The sequence below is a fragment of the Alligator sinensis genome, unplaced genomic scaffold, assembly GCF_000455745.1.
Source record: "Alligator sinensis unplaced genomic scaffold, ASM45574v1 scaffold421_1, whole genome shotgun sequence".
Lineage (NCBI taxonomy): Eukaryota > Metazoa > Chordata > Crocodylia > Alligatoridae > Alligator > Alligator sinensis.
Window position 1 is genome coordinate 173,169 of NW_005841871.1, and position 15,825 is coordinate 188,993.

General features: G+C 43.4%; 1 protein-coding gene across 1 annotated transcript in view; it reads right to left on the reverse strand.

Annotated features, from left to right (window-relative positions):
- The window catches only part of CPZ (carboxypeptidase Z), a 68,473-nt gene that overhangs the window by 45,570 nt on the left and 7,078 nt on the right, over positions 1 to 15,825 (reverse strand). The window contains exons 2-6 of the mRNA XM_006017010.2: positions 6,070 to 6,093; positions 4,386 to 4,760; positions 3,179 to 3,394; positions 1,690 to 1,886; positions 599 to 760 (exon numbers count right to left, since the gene is read on the reverse strand). Coding sequence (XP_006017072.1) covers positions 599 to 760; positions 1,690 to 1,886; positions 3,179 to 3,394; positions 4,386 to 4,760; positions 6,070 to 6,093 — 974 coding nt within the window. The remainder of the gene's footprint in view (positions 1 to 598; positions 761 to 1,689; positions 1,887 to 3,178; positions 3,395 to 4,385; positions 4,761 to 6,069; positions 6,094 to 15,825) is intronic.

Genomic DNA, 15,825 nt, shown 5'->3' on the forward strand with positions numbered 1-15,825 from the left:
ACTTCTCTCTACCTAACTTGCGGCTGCAGGGTTGATGTGGCAGATAGGAGGACAATACTTTCAATGACTTTGGTTATTTATTTAAGGTGACATTAGCCAGTTACAGGCCTGATTTTTAAGATATTTAGAGCAGGCAAAATTCCACATGAAGTTATGGTAAAGCCCAGAATGGTAGGAACCACCTTTTGTCCAGGATTTACATAGCATTTACCACAGTCCAGATGCGTGACTGGGGCTCCAGTTTACTGCTACAACACAAATAAATAAGAAGGAGCTACAAGTTGGGTGTGCTCCTCACTTCTGAAAATCAGATGCTCCAAACTGTGTTTAGTGTTTAAAACAGTGTAGTTGCAACAATGGAGCCTACCACTTATGATGTATTTTGCTAAAGATTTAAGACTTTTGCCGTAACCAGCCCTTGTGTTTTCATACCCTTCCTGAACCCCTCGCTCTAGTCTGATTCATAAGAGCTACTTCATAAGATGTAAGAAAAAGCTAAGTCCAGCATCAAGAATAACTTCACACTTGTTTATTTTCCATTTAAAATGTTCTGAGCTTTTCTGCAATGCATTCGATAAAAACAATCTGAAACTCATACCTTACCCCACCAATAAGACTGTGGAATGGGGATGTGGTCTATGCGTGCTCCTCGGATCCTGGCTCTTGCATAAACTTCAGATGTCAAATCAGGGAAGTTTCTGTTAAGGTCGAGGTTCTGAGCAGTTTGTCGGCCATTAATCCAGCTATTGTAACCAGCTCCCTAATTTACAGTCAAGAAAGAAACTAATGAAACATGCCTAGTACCTCCTGTCATATAATGACTACTCCTGTTTTAATGCTGTTTCATAATGACCAAGGAGAAGTATTAATTCCAAAAAGGCAGCAGAATTTTGTGAAAAGTAAATAGTAAAAATAATACATTTATCAGTAGAACAACTTTTATTGTAAAGTTTGCAAAGCTTTGACATGCAGGGAGGGAGATTTTCAGCCATCGTTAATGTGAATCCACAGTGGAGAACAGAAGCTGTTAAAGTGCACCAAGCAACACCGTGGAGTGAGTTGGAGAAGCAATGAAAACTTCTCCATCTAGTTACCACTGTAAAAGAAATTTAAACAGATTGTAATAATTCCAACATAGTTAGTACAGGGACACACAGCAAGAGGACACAAACTCTTAAAATTCAGGACTTGTTTTCAGACTAATGGCTCTAGTGGTGAAAGTGAGGAGAAAACAATGCAAACATTTTATGGAGCAACATAAAGAGAAGAATAGTTTTCAAAGATCTCCATGAGGTATAAATTGATCTAAGAACTGCTGTCCATTCTCAAAAAGCATAGAAAAATTAACATTTCACAAGATCTGATCCTCTACCCAAAGAAGAAATATATATTAAATTACAAGTCTTCATTAAAAAAACCCTCAATTTCAGTCATCAAAATGGGATCAATAGGCACCTGTTCCACATTTGATAGGTTTTTTGTGTCATTCAAAAGAGGTATAATGGAAAGTTAGTCCAAATGCATTGTTAATCTATTATTCTGGGCAGGAAAGAGCAGCCTACCATGAAGCAAGATGGGCAGATCTTTAAGTCAATTATTGTTAATACTCCCATATCACCCCTTCTCTGTAGGGAACTAATAGCAAGGGCCCCTGACACCATCACTTTTTATTTCAAAACAGTATTTTACCTCTTCTGCAGCAAGATCATACCCATCTGGGTTCAGTGAAGGAAGGAGGTGAATTCTAGTGTGGTTGATCAACATCTGAATCCTGGGGTTCCCAAGGAGATATTCTGAACACAAGTACTGTGCAAGGTATATTAACAGTTCTTTCCCGACAACTTCATTACCATGCATATTGCCAATGTACTTAAATTCAGGCTTAACTGTGAAAAAGTGAAGTAATTAGATGATTTGTTTTAAACTGAGCACATCTGGATGGTTTCGAAAGATCGAGTAGCACTAACTGATGAATCAGAGTTTTATTTACAGTAATTTAACATGCAAATTCTAGTAAACATCATGTCAATCCCATTTCCATTATCCTTCATTTCAAAGTAGTTCAGCAGCATATTAAATATATTTCCTTTGTACAATAATGCAAACAATTGTTTCAGGATTCACAAATGTTACAATCAATACACTCAGTTTTCTCTCCTTTCATTATTACTTTTAAACTCATAAATGTCTACAGGGAGGACCACAAACAGAACTAGCACAGCATAATTGGAAAGAAATGAATCATTGTCTATGACATTAGTCAGTACCCTAGGTTTTCAAGCCATCAAATCACCACAGATTCTGACAACTGGACAGCCAGTATATAATGTGATAGTCCTGATTCTCTATTAAATAATTCTAATGATTGGAACAGGCAAAGGGCAAATATGGCTATAAATGATACTCCAGGAAATCCAGAGGCTGATTTAAATACTCTTATATGTCAGAACAGCTTTGGAGTTCCCCTCAATTGTGCTTTTTATTCTGTGGCTCCTTATATGTCATGGTGGAGGAAGCCATGGTGCAATTATGTTCAGAGCACCACAAAGAGATTGAAGCATAACTAGGAATTGGGTTCTATTTGTTGAAGTATGATGTCAATCATAAAACATTTTAAGAACAATAAAGAAAAAGTGGAGAGGATTTGGAAGTAAGTAACAATAGTGATAAAGGGTTTGGAATGCAAGCTGTATAAGAAAAAGCTAAAGGACAAAATTCCTAACTGTGAGACAAGTAGAATAATGCACAAGGCTGCCTAGTGAAGTTGTGGAATTACCCTCAATGGAGTTTTCAAGAAAAAGCTGGATAGGCATTTATCTAGGATGGCTTAGGAATAGGGTATCTACCTGCATCAGTGCAAAAGGTCGGACTAAATAACCCCAGAGTTCCCTTTGAATCCTATGATTTTATATTTCTATCATCCATAGATGTATAAAAAAGAAGTCATATGACCTGTGTTAAGCAGAGGGTCAGATGAGATGATCACAATGGCTCTTTTCATTAGTAATGCAGTTAATCTTTCAGTCATTTAAAACATGAAAGAAATATGCCATATCTCAACTCATATAGTTACCTCTCTTATATCCAGCTGTATGATTCAAATGATACCTTATGAAAAGAATCTCTTCTCACTCAGACTCTTTCCTTAGATAATCACACCAATACTGTTATTACTCACGTAATTCATGGTGTCCAGGTTTGGTTGAAAACTCAATCACAAAAAGATCTTTCCCTTCAAAGCTACGGCCAATGCTGTAGGTTCTTGCAATGTGGGAACATTTGGAAGCAGTCCTCTTCAAAATGCTCACCATTTGGGAATACGAATGGTGGGTGAATTGAATAAATGTTGTAGGCAGCCCTGCCAGGGGATCTTCCTCAGCAACTTCTAGCTCCCCTGAAGAGAATCATTTTAACCCAAAATAAGTCCAAAAGTAATGTGTTCAGGGGCTGAGAGGTTATAGGAAGAGGGGTAGGGGGGTGGCATCAAGTTACAATGGATGAACACTTAATGTTTTTTCACAAAATGTAAGTGTCCAATAACAGAACTATAAATCTTGTAGATGAATCTTAAACAAACCCTTAGAGATGAACAAGAGCCTCCTTTGGCCTATTCCCATCCTGGAATGAACCAGCACAGGGCTGTCCAACTTCTAGGCAGCTAGGGCCCACACGCCATGCAGGCTGCAGTTGCAGGGGCTGCACAAAGCATGGGTTGCAGACTGAGGGCTGCTCAACACACAATGCCTGCCACATGCACAGTGTGGGCAGCCTGACTCCCCCACCCCCGTCACACATGACATATGGGTAGGCCTGTTGGCCATGCACGTAACCCAGCTTCCCCCTCCCCTCCTAGTGCTGCATGGGCAACCCAACAACCTTCCTCCCCTGTACCCTTCCCACAGCACAGGCACTTTGTTTTTCCACTGCCAACCCCCTCCTCTCCCAGCCACATGTCTACTGCAGTACAGGAAGCCCAGGTCCCTCCCCTACCATGCATGCATCTCAGGCACTCCAGCCCCTCCCTCTGTGCTCCCCTGCCTCCAGGAGCAGAGGTAGGATGCAGGAAGCAGAAGCCAGAGGACAGCAGGGGAGGCCAACGAACTTCCTGTAATAGCACAATGACAGATATTTTGCTGTGTATGTCACCAATTAAAATGTGGCATTGAAAATCATGGGAATACTTTAAACATATAGATTGTTCCTTTAAATCGTATGGATCAAATTAATTCTTGCTGGAACTGAACTGACTTTAGTTACCTGCTTTATATACTTCTATAACCAAAGACCTTCAGGATTTACAAACTCAGTTAATAATTAATGAGCTGTTTGGACTGCTGTTTTTCCTGTTGTATGTTATGATGTGCTTGCACAGCTTTGGTTCTTACCTCGAAGCTTTGCCAGTGGATCAAAACATCCTTCTTCTTCACCAGCGAAGAATCGGTCACAGTCTAAGAAATATGGCCAAGCCATGTCTATTGCATCAAATGCAGGAAGGCAGCTTTTTTTCAGCTTTTCACAGATGTGCCTGCAGGGTTTTATAATTTTGTCTTTTTCGCACTGTGGTGCCAATATTGAACAGCCCAGGAGTCTCAGATCAGGATTACATTCTCCCTGAAGTAAGTTGTGTATCACGCTTATGAGAATGTATTCAGAGCTATACTCAACTGCTTGTCTAGCCTTCTGATCCAGTAAATTAGGATACATTGTTTTGCTGTAGGGAACATCATTGCAAGTGCCCACGGTGATGTCCACACATTTTGCTATGAAAAGAATGATAAGATGAACATGTGAAAAATATCTTGCTCAGTAGTCACACTGACTTGAACAGAGCTGGTCAGATAATACAAAACAAGTAATAGGATCAATGACTAGGGACGTACTTAATTCGTGCTTTCATGGATTTTGTTGATGAAATCCGTGAAGTCAACAAAAATAAATGAATAAATAAAGGTGCTGGCTCCCCAGTGGGAGCCAACAGCTCTTGCTTCTGGAAAGGGAAGGTACTAGTTGGTAATGTGGCATGACAGACAGCAGACAAGATGGTGGCTGCCCTCGTCTCTCTTCTCCATGCCAGGGCCTCTCCGCCAATCAGCACTGAGGGGCAAGGCTGCTTTGAAATGCATGCAAAATTGGTTGCATGCACTATGAGGAGCCACAAAAAACTTTGTCTCACCACGATTTAAGTAGGCCCCTATCAATGACTTTCATTTTACATATGAAACAAAACGATGAAACAGGCAACTCACAATATTCTCAAAAGCATTCATTATTTGAAATTATTTATCAACTCATTCTAGCAAATGATTCTGAGTATAGAGCTTCACTGCAAGTGGACCCAGTTCAGATTGCAAATTCTATTTCAATTTTTAATGGTCCCAAGGGTCCCTGATTGGAGGAACATAACTTGTAAAATTAAATTCAAAATTTGAACAAAATCAGAAGAGTAGCTTTCTGGGCACCACAGTGGGCACTCCAGGAGCCTGTCTGCCTGAAGACTCTCCAACTATGCTGAAAACCCTACATAGTGTGGGAACAAGGAAAAGAGGTGGAATTTGAAAGCAGTTTACAGTTAGAGCTGAACCAAAGGTTCTTTATATCACATCAGGATGATACAAGCTAGCCCTAGGACAATGGAGCTCAAAAGATAGCTAACGTCATAACTTCTGGAGGATCAGGACCAAAGTGGATCATTTAAAAATATTAACAAGTAGAAAGGTTTTCACAATATTCAACCAGATCAAAAAAACCCAAAAGGAAGATAAGAGTAGTTATTTATCGTAAAGTTATTGGATACTACTGTAAAATATTGGGAAAATTTGATGTGCAAGTTTGGGTCTCACATTCTGTGCTGATCTCTTAGTTTGGGCCTGGATGGTATCACAGGAATGGCAGCAAACTGTTTTAGTGGGAGACAGAGACTATCTCCCACTCTTGTCTGTTACTTCATTAGGACCAATGAATGAAATAGCGTTGGTAGGGTCCAAGATAATTTTCTCCAACCAAAGAGAACAACTATAAATAGTTAAGGTCTGAGAGTCCCTGGAGAGAAAGAGAGAAGCTATACCATACCTTTTTGTTCAGCTTGGCATTGTCCTGCAAATAAACAAGATAAATAAAGATTAACCTCAAAGGGCAAGGCAGAAGGATTATTTATATCTCTGTTATTTTTGTCCATATTACATCTCAAATATTTTGCTTTGGGATTAAATACTTTTTCTTTACATTTATTCTTAAGGACCACTATTAAGAAATAATCAGTAAACAGGAAAAATGATCAGTTATCAGGTTTTAGTACCCAAGAAAAACAAAGTGGAGCATTACTCTAAGACTTACAGTGAAGGAAGAAAATATGTCCTTTATGATGCCCACTTCCCCCTCAAAATAAAATAAAATAAAATAAAATCTAAAAAAAACTTGTGAGCTTTCTCATGTTCCACAGAATTCACTGCAATTTCCCCTTTAATGAATTTGGTCACTAGTGTTAGGAGTATCCACACAATCTAATGTATGAATTTACTCTATTTTCTCACATACCACACACCCTGGAATGAGACACAAACCTTGTTTGGGACACTAGAATGAAGAAAAAAAGGATTTTTTTCCAGTCATGGCTGAATGTTGGCCACATGGAGTAGGGGCAGAGTCTTCTCTTCAGCATCCCTGTTCTAACAAACCCATGTCCTTGCAAACTCCACAGCTTAAGCTTTAACCTCACCATAGCTGCTGCTGAATTGGCAGCAGCTTTTGGCTGCTCAGCCCCAAGTTACTGACAATTTAATAGCAACTATGAAAGGGTTAAAATTGTAGCTGCCGTGTTGAAGACTTGACTCAACCCCTCCCTCCATGCTGTCAGCAAGGAGAGAAGGGAGAGGAGCAACAAGACATTAGTCCCCGTGTTTCTGTTCTGACACAGAAAATCAGCTACCCCTCTTAAAGCATGAACCCCAATTGTGAAGGACTAATTTTGGAGGAAAAGGTTTGTCTGTGGTATAAGGGTAAGCAAGTATCACCCCCCGCCCCAACTATAGAAACTGAGGGCTAAATCCACAAAGGGCCTTGCCACACTTCGCATCACAACACCTAACTTTAAATGGTTACCCTCCCTTTCTGAGTGGAAACCACATCTTTGAGACAAGCACCTAACAAGAGCTAAGTACCTCAGAATGAGATTCATAGCCAACAGACTGAGCAGGTAGCCACCTAAAAGACCCCAAAAAGAAATACATCAAAATGAATTTCTGAGCAAGTAGCCACCTAAGATAGCCCAAGAAGAAACCATGCAGGTGTGGTCATGTCTTATATCCAACACTTTTTTAGGGCTTAACACCTAACTCTGGGCTGCAGAAGAGCACCTGAGTTATGGAGAGATACCATAGGAGAAATGAAGTGCGGGTCCTATTCAGAACAACTTGTAGTTAAATTGTTAGGGATCACTCTTGGGAAGTGTGAATTTGTACTGAGGAGGGCAGAAAACTAGGATGTTTCTATAACATCTGAGTAAAAAAGTGTGTAAGAAAGTGTAGGGGTGCTCCTCTTCCAGCTATTTTTTTCTCTAATGGAGAGAACAAATGCTCCATTTTTAGAAAGGTCAATTTAGGGTATGTCTACACGACAGTCATAGCAGATACTATGTTGTAGAACAGAATACACTACGCTAGCTTTAAACTAGCTATCTGGAGAGCAGTAACAGTAGTTTAGTCCAGGGGTTGTCAACTGGAGGTACGTGTACCCCCAGGGGTACATGGGAAGGCCCTAGGGGATGCACACAGGCAGGCAGGGCTGGAGTGCTGCCACCTCCCAGGAGCAGGGCCAGGGGGTGAGGGGGAGGTGGGGTGCAGGGAGGGCAGCGGTGTCCCTCTGTGGGCCGCACAGGTGCCAGCTGGATGGGGGTGCTCAAATGCGGCAGTCACCACCACCACCCCACACTGCCGCTGCTCTGCATCTGGCCACATACTTGCCCCCACCCCTCAATCCACATCCAGCCGCGCGCCATTCCTCTGCTCCATGTCCGACCGCCAGGGGTATACTTATTAAAAAAAGTTGAAGACCCCTGGTATAGTCATAACACCACTAATTTCACTGCTTCTTAGTTTGCCTGTCTGAGCAGCAGAGTAAATTAGCCCACAATGATGTCCTTGCTGCCATGGATAGACTAGTATCTGAACTAGCTTGGGTATCTCTATATGGCACTACATTGTTCTGGGTAGACACATACCCAGGGACATAGGTGACTCCATTTCAACTAAATGCCACTAAAGACCACTAAGTGCTTTGCATACCTGGACTCAAGCTTCTAACACAGGGGCAAGCAACCTCCACTGAAGGTGCCAACGCATAGCACACAAAGGCATTTTTCTTGGCATGTGCACCTCAGAGCAGACAGCAGGTAAGGAGTTGGGGTTGCACTGCCACAACAAGGATCAGGCCCTTCATGGCTCCCCCACCCTCCACTCCTGGCATGCAGATATCTTGTTGAGGTTGCAAGTGTTTTTGGCACTCTGCCCAAAAATGTTGACCCCTGTTCTAATAAATCTAGCAGGGTCACCATAAAGGCTACACTTAATCTCTGTCTCTTGCTTCCTGAAGTAGTGAAGAATTTAGATTTTTTTAAAACATTCTACTATCTCCAGCTCCCTAATCTACTTTCTCACTGGCACCCTATCATACAGGCCTATTCATAAATTCATCAATCTCCATCTTCAAAACTAGTTAGGGCTTTTTCCTCAATCAGTCATAATGGATTCAGAACTTAGTCCTCTGATGGTTAAGACCTTTTATCTAGCTTGCAGCATAAATTTATTCATAGCCAGGTCATAACCATTTTGTTCTTTGGCCAACATTAAAGCTTTAGCTTAATGCTCTCTTCTTCCTCCCCCAGTGCATACTTCTTCACCGCACCAATTTATTTATAGAGAACAATCATTTCTCTTTTCAGCCTTTAGTTTGCAAGCTAAATAAACCAAGCACTTTTATTCTCAGGGAACCAGACTCAATGACCCATGAGATCCCCTTTGCTTCCATATCCAATATTTCTATGTTTATATCCCTGGCAACTAAGGCAAAATGATGCTACTAAAATACATATCATACTGTTTTCTTCAGTGCCCTGTTGCATTAAACTATTTTGTACAAGCCACCTAAACAGCAAAGGTTATCCTTTTCTTGAGGCACAATATAGATCTAGCTATGTAGCCATCCCTAATTACTCTCAGTAGGTAGCTGGGAAGTAGCTCCTTACTCAGTGAACTACCTTTGGTGTTTGTTCTCATAAAACAGATTGATTATGTTCTGCATCTATTAAGAAAATTCTGAATAACTAGTCCCAATATGTTTGTAAAACAGTTGTCATCTGCATGTATTTTTTTGCATTCATTAATGAATGTATCGCTCTTTGGAAAATGAAACCAAGTCATTACAATGAAAACAAAATTAGCCCTCAATTTGATCTTGGAAAGAATAACTTAATGGGAAATGAGTCTGGTTATATACCCTGAATAAGCATCAATTAACAGTACTCTGAAAAAAAACTTTTAGGGCTCTGTGATATTAGACACATTTAATCGTTGACACGAGCAATTTGTGGTAAAGGGTAATCTTGTGATAACATTTTAGTATATGTTAGTCATATAGACTTCTTTTCTGCCTTGATGTACAACGCTAATCACAATAAGCAATACTTAGTGCCACTATCGTGCCTTCCTTCGGAAGACTTCAGCATGCTTTCATTACTCAGCCTCACAATTCTCACTGTAGGGTAGTTATTGTTAACTCTATTTATGGATGAAGCCACAGGAAGACCAATGCCCTGGGTACTTTTTTAAAAGATCTCCAGTTCTGCATGCAGTTCTACACATGGAGACAAATACAGTTAATTTTCTAGAAGGTAGGATGGAAAGGAACATGCTGGTGATCAAAAAATAACTTACTAAGAAATGTACCAGCAATTACTTTTGTTCACAAAATAGGAAACCACTTTTGAAACCCAAGTGGTAGGAGCCTGTCTACATTTCCCAGATGGATTCAATGGATTCTAACAATAGTTATTATCAAGAAACCCTTCTGTTTCAGGTTTGAGGCTGAGACAAAATCATTTTCAGCACATTTTTGTTCAGGAAAGGAGAATGTGGCGCCCACTCTAGCCCACCACAGGGCTATTTATGAGTGTAGGTGAGGTGTCTGACTTATACAAGTTCATACAAAGGCTCCAGCCAGCTGCCCTGCCTGCTGGTCTTGGATTGAAAGCACAAGCCTCCCTTTTGTTTTTCTTTTGAGCATGAACAAATTAACTAAAAGAAACACTTCAGCATACACTAGTATTTTCCATACTCTTTTTAATTATTGACAAAGAATCTTACACTCAGGGTGCATCTACATGAGATGTGTTAATGCTCATTAACCTAATTTACTGCACTGTACGGGCATGCGTCTACACACATACTTACTGCACAGTAAAAATGGTTAATCATGGCAAATGCAGATATTAAATGTAGCTGAGATTACTTAATATGCAGTAATGCATGTGTAGACATGACCTGGCACTAAGTTTAGTTCTGGGTCTCCCTTGCCATTAGGGGGCTGGCCTGAGCCGAGCCCCAGGGCTTGTGACTAGCCATCTATCCTGCCCCTGTCACCAGCCCCTGCTCCAGCTCTCTGCTGGCCCACCCACACTCCCCTGGCGCTGGGTTCCACCCCCTACAGCATGCAGACAAGCAGGACACAGTTCACAATTTTACTGAGCAGCCCATGTCCCCTCAGATGGGTGGGCACAGGTCACTCACACCCCAAGGAAGGTGTCAATGCTGGCAGCCTTGTCCTCCTCAGCACTGCGGGGCTGGAACATGTAGTGCTGCCCAGGTAGCCCTGCAGGTAGCAACAAAGGTTGTGGGGCAGCCCAGGCTTGCCCCCAGCAGTGTTGTAGCTCAGGGTCCCAAACCAGGAGTGCAGGCATGCTCATGGCACCAGCAGGATCAGCAGCAGCAGGGTGTAGTGGCTCAGGCACCCTTCAGCCTGCATTAACAGCTTATCACACAGTGCCCGGGGCACAGACAGCAGGGGCACATTCGGACTGCAGTGGCATCATGGAGGGAGCCAGCCCCTGGATGCCACTCCAGAGAGGCCCCCTGTGGGGAGGGTGGGGGCACAGGTGTCCTTGCCCCAGGTGTCTGTGAACTACATGCATCCCAAGCCTGGGCGCCCTGGGCTGGGTAGCAGTGCAGCAGAGCAGTTGGCCTGCAATAGGAGAGGGGCAGGGGAGTGGGGTGTGGAGCTGTGGCAACAGGTGCTGCCAGCAGCCTGGCCTGTCCCATCCTGGGAAGCGGGTAGGGGAGGCAGGCTGCCTGCAGCCAGCACACAGCACCAGCCCCAGGTGAGCAAGTAGGGATGGGGGGCCAGGCCTGCCCAGTCAATTTACCTTAATCCCTGGGTGCTCAGGCACAGCCGATCCCTGATGTGAGGCTGGGCAGTGAATGGCCCCTGGTGCAGAGTATCTTATATCTTAAATGTTGCAAACTCACACAAAAAGCTTGTGTCTCTTGCTTCTGCAGGGCCAACATCTAGACATGGGGCAGATCCCATCAGCCCCAGTGGGGATGCGGGCCCTGGGTCACCATCACCCAGTGCTGGAGCTGTCTGAATGCACAATGGACTGGATCCTTCTGCTCCACCAGCTGGTGATGGCATCACAGGAGTGGGATGTGCAGGTACAGGCACAGGAGGCAAAGGCACAGACCTGGCAGGCAGAAGATATCATCCAGGAGACTGCCTGGCAGGGGGTGAGGGACTGGGTACAGCAGGACCACTGGGAGCTAATGGAGACAGTAGGCAGTAGGTCACCATCCAGGCCCTGGCAGTGGAGGCAGAGGCACCAACTGCCAGGTCCTGGACACCCTCCTGGTCCTGGCAGTCACAGACATGCCCCGCACTGCCTGTACCCCACCCATGGCCCCACAGGGCCCCTGAATCCCACCTGCCACCCTGCAGCAGGCCCCCACTGGGGCCTCAGAGGAGGTCTTCCCGTGCCTCCTGACAGCCAGCCCCCCTGGCCTGGCCCCCACCCCAGACTTGCCACCACCTGCCTGGGGCCAGCCCTGCCACTTCCCCCTGCAGCACATGACTGAGGACCCAGCTGTGCCAACAAGGATGCTGGGGCTTCACTGGGGCAGCTGAAGGGGGAGCCACCTGCCCTCAGAGAGTGCCATCCCATGTGGCCGCAGCAGGAGGCTGCTACCTGCTGGCATTGCCATGGCCCTTGGATCCATGGGGGAACAGCTTGAAGCTGGGTTGCTGGGCAGCTTCCCCTGGGTTGCTGTGTAGCACATGTAGATGTACCCACTGTGTGATATCTGGTGGCATAAAACAAATCATAGTGGAGATTCAGGAGTTTGCTTACTCAGCTGGAGGAACAGGTATTCTACAGGTATCGTCTGGAAACAGGTAGAGAAAACCAATGGAAAAATTTAGCAAGCTGAAACCAACCACAATGCTACTTTTCCTTTCCTCACTGTCCATCCAAGAAGAAGCAGACATGCTAGATTTAGCAGATACCTCATTCCTGACTTCCTGGCCAAAAGGAAAGTTGGCATTATGGCAGTTACTAGAGAGCAATGGGAAAATTCAGTGAATCATATTCAGTAACTGAATTTTTAGAAGGACTGGACAGCTTTGAGTGTAGCATTATATGAAATTATACATGCTATAAGAAGGGCAAACAACATATGAGTTGATCATCTACAACAGGGATGGCCAACATGTGGCACAGGAAGCCTCTATAGTCGATCATAGAGAGGACAGGCATCATAGCTGTGGATAGGTCAGGGAGCAGAAAACAGAGAAGCAGATTGGGCAGAAAGCACGGGGTAGGGAGGAAAAAGATGAGCAACAGATCAGGCAGAGAAGCAAATTGGAGTGGCACTCTAGGAAGGTGTGAGGCTAAGTTGTGGCAAACCTACCAAAAAGATTGGGGCCCCACTGATCTACAGAACTGAGTGACGCGTCTCTCCCTCACTTCACATAGGACTGAACATTTACCAGATACCTTATGCATTAATGTTGAACATTTTTCCTTTCTCTGAAACACTGCATATCAAACACTGTTCTGGAGGACACTGGAGGACAGAAGGACTTCCAATAATATTATCTTCTATGAATATTACTATGGCATATTTTCATTAAATGGAACAATTTAACAGCTTGATTAGAATTATTAGTGAAGAAAACAAATGACTCAAGAAAATATATTCATTTTTAAATAACAATTTCAAATTCCACACTCTTACATGGATGCAATCCACATATCTAATTAGGTCACTTGAATCAATGTACAGTGGCTGCCAAATATAACTGTTCAGCAGAAAATGGATAGAGTTCAGTTGGTGACTTGGGGTTTGATACATTTTTTGTCATTTGTTTTTTTTGCTGATGATGTGAAAAGGGGTCATATGCTATAAGTAAGAGTAACAGAGGGCAGAACTGTGTCCTAAATGTGTAAGTCTGACGATGTAGTGATTGGGAAATGTTTTCCTAATTCCAACATTTGCACATGTTTCAATGGGTGTGGCTCAGCCAGGTACTTGAAAATAATCAGGGATCCACTTTGCATATCCAAATCATCCCTGCCTGTGAGACAGCCAGCAGGCAATTCCCTGAGAGCAGTTCCACAGAATTGCTGTTGCTCGCTCTCCTCTCCAGAGAGAGGTTTATGGTCTCTGAATGCAACAGAGTCCAAGGAACTGTAAGGAAATCACATGGGTCCTCTTGATACATAGAGATGACATGACCAATGGTGCAATGCTCCCCCTATTGCATTCTTCCTTGGCAGGTACATAGAGACATTTGGGAAGGTTAGGGGAAGGTTAAATCACATTAAAAATGGCCACTTGGTCTAACTGAGTTCATGCAGGGGCAGACCTTACACTTAGATCCCTAGTTAGGCGTGTCTAATCGGAGACTGTTAGATCAGTCTAAAAATGGCTGACCTGATCTAAGTTAAGAGTACTTCTGAGGTAATCTAATTTAGGTCCCAGTGCAGCCCTGGGCCTGGGAAAGCCCAGCTGCTGGCGCCAGCCCTGGGGCAGCACTTTCCCCCCTCCTGCCAAACCACCCTGCAAGCCACTCCTATTGTCAGTGTTTGCTAGTGCCAGGAGCCAAGGAAGTCAATCTGGGTGCAGGGAGGGGCAGGCAGGATCGAGGGGTTGGTTGTGGGGTGGTTAATTTGGGGGTGGGATGGTGGAAGGTCTATTAATAGCCCTTGGTCCTGCGGGCTGGAAGAGACAGCCTCTACATCCTCCCAAGCCCCCTTCAGACCCCACTAGCCCTGCCCCGCATCTCCTTCAGAGCCTGCTTTCCTCCCCAGTCCGCCCAAGCCCCTCCCCACCCCCCACACTGACCTCCTCTATTTCAATTTACCTTCGAGTGGGTGGCCATTTTAATTCAATCTCACCTCCCTGTATTGTGTCCAAACGTCTGAATGTACCTAATGAGGCTCCAACATTACTGGCCACAAGAGAACAACCAGCCTCTTGCCTTTTTTAGGGGGCTATGTAGTGGCATGTGACGATACATAAAACAGATATAGATGCCATACCCCCAAAATAAACCTTCTGTAACCCTGTCCCTGTCCACACCACACAGACCAAATGCCTTATTTATTAGCAGAAACCTCCATGGGTTCAGTGGAGAAAAATGAATTCTGCGGAGATATCACCCCCTTTCAGGTAGACTTCTTGTCTATTCTACAAACAAAACTAGTGGATACAAAGAGCCCTTTTTCATCCAGATCATTCATGCCCCTTATGTGTTGTATTTAATGCTACCTTGGCTACTGTACTGGAGGTACAATACAGCTTGGGGCAGCATAACTTGTATTTAAAAATGTGGAGAAAATCACATTTTAAGAGGAGAAAAAATGCTTCTAGCTTTCTGAGCACTCCCTACAATGTGTCCTTCTGTTTTTAATCTGCAAAAACAAACTTGAAGATCTAGAATGCAGCACATACATATTCTACTGCCAAGCTTAAATATTTTTCCATGGATGATTCAGTATTGAAAGAATCAGGCTGCTGTGATTAACTCTCACTGAGCCAATGGGCCTCTATAGATATTTACCCTGTCATGGTTTGGCATCTAGCAGATTTCACATACAGTTTACCTAAAGGCAGCAGTCAAATCAGTGGGAGTTTTGTGTGCACAAGGGATACAGGACTGACCAAAAAAATTTTGCTAAACCTGAAATATATAAGTACTTCTGTGAGACTTAAGTCGTGGCTATGTTATGATTGACAAAATGAATCAGATTAGATCATTTGTGCTGTGAAAACTCACATAGGCAATTCTTGGTTCACTGAGTATCTTTGAAAGTATGAGATAAAAGGGCTGAGCTTTCTTTGGTAGAAACTGCTATTCATTTTTAGAGGTTTTATAGATAAATCACCCGCTTTTTGGAATCTATGCAAAGCGTTTCCATTTCCATGGATATTAGCATTATTAGTTTGCTACGCTACATAATTAATGAAGTCTGTTTTCACTCTGAAAATCTGCCTTGGCAGTCTATATACAGAAAAGCTGCTATAAGCAGTATTATAAAAAAAGTAAGTACTAAAGAAGGTAGTAATACTTTGCAAAAAAGAGCACTGGAGGTTAGAACAGCAGCTGGAAATGAGTAGCTTGCCTGTTGTTCTGCTCATGGCCACTCCACAAGACAAGGAACTGAGGACACAGTTAAGGTTGGGGTGTTCCTATGACCGCCAGACTAATTCTGACCTACAGAGCCATGTCATCTTGTCATGGCTCAACATAACTGTAGAAATTTGGAAGCAGGGGGCAGGGACA